Here is a 6029-nt window from a genome sequence, read left to right as displayed (position 1 = left end):
ATATATAGTTAGGGCTATTTACTATAATAAATGACATTGTATCATATATTTAAAAAATTGTATTTTAAATAACAGGAATGTCTAAGAAAGGGTTTTAATCATACCTTTCCCATGCCAGAGTGAGCATGACCCATCTTCACTACCACAGGAAAGCCAGGTGTGGTGATCTGACGACAAAAGAGATATAAAAAAAAATAGAAGAGAATAATATAAAAAAAATAGAAGAGAATAATATAACACTTACAATCTATTTCAAATAAATGCTGTTGTTTTTAATGTTCTATTTATCATAGAATCCTGGAAGTTAATGTTTTTACAAAAACATTAAGCCACACTGTTTTCATTAAGAAATATTTCTCAGCATATTAATGATTTCTGAAGGATCATGCGATACTAAAGAGTAAAGCAATGTTTGCTCAGGAATAAATTACATTTTAAAAAATATATTAAAATAGAAAACAGTTATTTTAAATGGCACTAAAATCCTACAATTTTACAGTTTTTTTCTACATTTGTAACCAAATATATGAATGCATATATACATTCCTCATAAGGAATAGTTTATATGATTTGTGAGCATTGACTGTGTGCGTCAAGTGTAAGTTATACACTTATATATCTTTGAATATTCATTGATTATGGTGAATGACATCAAGTTGGAGATGTCTATACTTACCTATGGTAGCATGTGTTTTTATACATATACATAAAGAAATCTATACATGCCATTATTCAACCATGTTTTTATCGCAGATGTTAATATGCAATACTGGCAGGATATTTTCTTATCTGAATGAATTATTTAATAGTAAATGACACCAGCAGCTAGTTGCTTTGCTTGAATCGGTGGTTAATAGGAGAGCGTGTATTTGTAGTCTCAGCGGTGCTTGATAGGCATCTTTTTTATAATGTTGCAGTAATTGAAATGCGAGAGCAAAATCTTTCCGCTAGCGGACAAAATGAGCCCACAGAATAACGTCTGCCGCGCTTTATCTTAGAAAAAGGCCAGTGAGAGAGGAAAACGTTCTGGCAAAGAGTATGTCTGGGATCATTTATGTGTGAAGATGCCTGCAGTGGAGGAATAGGAGGAGGTGGTGGCACTGCAGCAAGCCTCCCCTCTCCTATTAAAACCTGAACTATGTCTGTAAGAACCGTAATGTACCACACTATTATACCAGTCTGGAGTTTATGAAATTTCTAGTCTAGACAGGTCTATATAATACGTTGAGTGGAGCAGTGCTGAACTGGGGCACTGAATATGCATGAGTCTTTTATGCTTTACTGTTTACTGCATCCAGGCACCACTGTCCCTGCCACAGATGGGAGCTTTGTGCGGGGTCCGTTGGGACCATCTAGGGCCCTATAGCTCAGGGTTTACTAGTGAGGAAGGCCAGGAGAGAGACAGGAACAGATGGTTAAACACTCACCATCTCCTTGTGGTTGGGGTAATAAACCTGGTCGATCAGTGGGAACTCCTCTGGACCCAACTGCTTGAACAATCTGGACAACTGAGCGAACTGATAGATGCACGGCGACCCACACAGACATACATACATACATAAACATAGAGACATCTTTTATGCAGCGATAGTTACAGACGTTTAATGGAAAAATTGTATTAAAGCCCTTTTGATAATGCTCTTCCCTTTTTAACTGGAAACAGGGACTTTCAATTAATACTTTTTTCACAGCCATTTTGATTGATTATTAAAAATCATTTTGATGTTTAACAAATTAATTATTTAGTCTGATTTTTTAGCAGCTTGACCTAATTCATTAAAACTGTTTGACTAAAAATGTATATTTAAATAAAGATATATTTCTCACTATACAAGAGCAACATAAATCTGTATCTTTTTTTAAGACTAGATCTTGTACATCGAGTGAAGAAATACAGACATTTAATAAGATGGTATATGAAATAATATTGTAACACTTAAATCCTTTATACATAACGCATTATAAAAAGTAGCTTTAATGCATTAATTACGCCTTGTAAGGCACCTTATGATGTATTTATGATTGCATTATATTATGAATAATTGCAACCACAGTAATAATGCATCATATTTATCTATTCATTTGTTACTCCGTTAGAAAACATAATGCATTAAAACATAAGACATACAAGCCTTCAAGTATTATAATGCGTTTTAACTTTGGTTACAATTATTTATTAAATATCTCATTGCAACATATATTATGAACACCTCTATAATGTAAAGTGTTACCAATTTAATTCATTTCCATGATTTTGAAAACACAATTTTCGTTTACTCTGGGAACACAAGAATTCGAGAAACCTATTTCAAATATACTATTCAATTGAAATCGGATACAAAAGAGCTGGTCGTTTTGGGCTGATGTATGCAGTGCTCACCACCCATGGTTTGTCACAGAAGTTGTAGACGGAGTGAAGGGAATTGACACTGGGCAGACCGGCATACTGAAGCCCAATCACAATGTTTCTGTGGTCTCCATTCTTGGCCATACTAAAAGCATGCTGTCGCACCAGCACAAAATCTGGCTTGAAACACCTACATGAGCACAGAAATGTTAGTAATCATTATAAGTATTTAATCGATTAACTGAAGCAAATCTATTTATTCAGTATAGATACAGTATACGTTCTTCAAATAAAGCAGATGCAGATTGCTGCTCTAAATATTCATGAGCCGTTTGCTGAATTAATCAATAAAGTAAATGCGCTGAATTGCATGTTTCCTCTGTGCAAAAGAAAAAAACGTTCTTGAATATTTCTTAAACAGATGTGAAACCTACTTTGTGATTTTGTTGCCATTGCGGATGGCCTCAATGTCCACGCTGTAGCTTCCCGTTGCGTGAGCTACCAGATTAACCTCAGAGAAGTCGGCTTGAAAATCAATGAAAAATCAGCAGATGGAATGAAAGGATCAATGCGCTTGTTTGGTAAAGTGCCGTTGTCAAAGCATTCATACTAAAACCACACCTGAGGCCCGTGATGGGTTGCCTGTGTGGTTCAATTCTAGCAATAAAAACTGCTTCCTTTTAAAGCACGCCATCCATATTTCCTTTAAAGACAGGGTTTTTGACCGACGTGATTAAAATTGGAATTGTCAAATGGCGTATTGAATCCTAGTGTCTGGTATTTAATAAGGCTGTCAAAGTCTTACATAAATCCCTGGATTATTCTGCACTAATTAATAGTATTACATATAAAACTCTAACCAAACAAAAATGTAAGCAGTTGTTCAAAACCAAAATGTTTCTTCTGGTTAAAATTACTTGTGGCTTATTGTTAAGCTGCCACCAAATCTGTCTTGCCCATGACTAATCATTTCAAAGGATATTATTAATTGACACAGATTAATTTTCTTTTATGACTGTCTATAATAGATTAGAACTTGCTTTTCATCATGCTTTGATACTGTCCCATCCCTTTTTGCGAACACAAACGAAATGCCGCTAAAGAAATGACAGGCTCAATATTGCATGATATTGTGATAATATGCTTTGGTAAGTCTTAACATCTAACTCATTAAATCTGGCACACTGTTGAGTCGTACTGCTCTGTTACTTTGGAAGTATTAAAAAAGTCTCACCTGTTCTACTTTGATGTCAAATTCACCATGAACCTTCTTGCCTTTGAACACCTTTGCCCTGAAGAAAAAAAGACAAAAAAGACAGAACATTTTTTGCACTTCTGAGTCGTAGTTGTCAAAAACACTGGAACTGTGTCCAAACTAAATTATGCAACAGTGAAATGGCGTGAAAATCATTTGAGTGTCTGTAACTATGTGACATTGCGCTTAATAATAACATTTTAATATTTAAATGCAGCTATTTCGCTTAACCCTAAATCCATTGTTTTTACACAAAGATGTTAGAATGCAATGTTTTCAGTCGCTAAATAAAAAAATTGGATGGATGAAATGTTGCCTTCACTAAAAAGTTTCTTAAATGCATATGAAATGAATTTTGTTGGTGTTGTTTTGTTTTAATATCCCAGTAAATGTGTCACAGGCCCTCATGGGAAACAGTGAGAGCAGCATCACACACTTTAAAATGGTAAAGATGCTCGAGGCACCATGTGGGGTTCCTCAGATCGCCATACAGAGGAAACAACTGGAGAACTTCCAGACATCCTTGCAAAAAAGGACAGTCCTCTGAGGAACCCATCAGTTCTCTGTACTGTCAATCCATTAACCCCATTAGACAAGAAAAGCTGGCTCTTGAAATAAATTTCTAAAAAAATATATATTTAAAAACCAACCCATAAGTTCACCTGTAAAAATTCAAAAAAATCTCAATACCAAAAGACTTGATTTTTCCACACACGCACAGCCAGTCTAGTCTTAAATCCATCAACACGAGACCTTTTAATCTGAACTGAAACGCTAATGTAATATACTTTGCCGTGGGGTGTTCTCCATTAACTGGCCCAGACCGAATAGTGAAATGCGCACAAACACACGCGCGGCAACACCCACAACTACACGAGCGCGCGTGCCAGAAAGGCCCATAGACTAATGAGTCACGACGTTTGGATAGTGACTCTTTTTTTGGCCCTGTATTAGCACGAGCTACACCTCAGGTGCGAGCCCGAAACGTCAAACTAACACTCGAAAGATCTGCTCGTAAAATGCATCCCCAGCACATAAGATCGTGCGTCTTACCAGTCTGTCTGCTGGTCGTCAATGACCAGGAGGGTCTTGGCGTTGCCCGAGCCGATCCCTCTCTCGGTGGCCTCGTTAAAGGTAGCGGCGGCGGCGGCGGTGGTCTGTTTGACGGCGTTGGAGATGGAAGAAAAGAAGCCGGCGCCGGTAGACTGGCTGGGGGGTTGACGCCTCTCCTGAGAACCCGGAGAGAGCACCGGGGCTGGGCTCTGCTGCGGCGGATCGGGCCGCTGTAAATCGCTCATGTAGCCATTAGGCAAGTTGGACATGAAATTACTGTCCGATAGTCGTCGTCGCAGGTAATTCATGGTGGATATTAAAAGGTATGCGACGGTAAATTATTTCCCTGCAGGTTTTGCACGGTTAAAAAAAAATCCAAGATGAATGGAAAACCGATCAAGCACCTAATATAGAGGATGCAACCGACTGCTTCGGTTTAAAACGAGACGCGAAAAAGAGTCGATACGCAATTCTCCGGGGTGCACCTCGAAGCAAAGGTCGTGCTTCACGACGTGCAAAGCTGCGCTGCAACAAATGACAGAAACCAAACCGACGCTTTAATAAAGTCACGATTAAATATGCATTGATAAATGCTCGTAATTAGCGCGATTGGTTGACTTACATCACTCGTTCAACAATTGGCATTAAGATTTCGTGCTCCTTCCATTGATGTTGATGGTGTTTAGATCCTATTCCGCGGGCGTGGAGGGGGAAAAAAAACACTCGTAACGGAGAGGCACTTGTTAAAAGTGGGCTCGCTCGGTAAAGGTAGTAATTGTCATAAATGAAAGTCGGTGAGGCGAAATCTCCGGCCAGATTCTCCGCGATCCGGTTAGGGCTTCGGAGGATGCAGGGATTGCATCACTCGTGCCATCCAATCCTGGTAATCCGCCCAGTGTTTTCCCTCGTCATTTTTTCTGACCCATCATCAGTTTCTCCCGTTGCGCACGTTCTTTACGCACGGGACCGGTCCGGGATGTGTTGTTTAGATGCGTAAAATGATGAATGGAGAGGAGAGACGAATTTGACACGTGCTTGTGTTCATTTTGAGAAAGCGAGACACATCGATTGAACATCACTGACAGTGGGTGGTGCTGACTTGTGATTAAAGAGCTTGTAAGGAAAAGGTTGTAGGTTCAGACTCTGCAGGTGTCACCATGGCGTCCTTGAGCAACACACCTAAACCCGGGTTGTTCCTTTGGGACCGTCCTTGTGCATTATAAGGATGCTGTAAGGGGCTTTAAAGAAAAGTCTCAGATACATGACAATTAGTGGAGTGTATTATATTAGCAATAATAGGTTAAAAGTTAATAGTGCTGTTGGAGCACTATTTATTTTATTTACTACACAATACTATCTATTTATTTACTACAC

General features: G+C 38.6%; 1 protein-coding gene across 4 annotated transcripts; it reads right to left on the bottom strand.

The window, feature by feature from the left end:
- Window positions 1-98: 98 nt before the first annotated feature.
- LOC122335573 (synapsin-1-like) lies at window positions 99-5711 on the bottom strand. Of its 4 annotated transcripts, none has more exons than XM_043233414.1 (7): window positions 5278-5711; window positions 4656-5180; window positions 3582-3639; window positions 2782-2873; window positions 2381-2537; window positions 1428-1517; window positions 99-167 (listed from the first exon to the last, which is right to left on the bottom strand). In XM_043233414.1, the coding sequence occupies exons 2-7, from the start codon at window positions 4961-4963 to the stop codon at window positions 99-101; spliced, it is 774 nt and encodes a 257-aa protein (XP_043089349.1). In that variant the 5' UTR covers window positions 4964-5180; window positions 5278-5711. The 4 variants fall into 4 exon arrangements, with proteins under 4 accessions (XP_043089349.1, XP_043089351.1, XP_043089350.1 ...); XM_043233416.1 differs by having other exon boundaries at window positions 4656-5175; XM_043233415.1 differs by having other exon boundaries at window positions 4656-5711.
- Window positions 5712-6029: the final 318 nt, after the last annotated feature.

Source organism: Puntigrus tetrazona, unplaced genomic scaffold (genome assembly GCF_018831695.1).
Source record: "Puntigrus tetrazona isolate hp1 unplaced genomic scaffold, ASM1883169v1 S000000804, whole genome shotgun sequence".
Lineage (NCBI taxonomy): Eukaryota > Metazoa > Chordata > Actinopteri > Cypriniformes > Cyprinidae > Puntigrus > Puntigrus tetrazona.
This window is presented reverse-complemented; position numbering and strand designations above follow the sequence as displayed.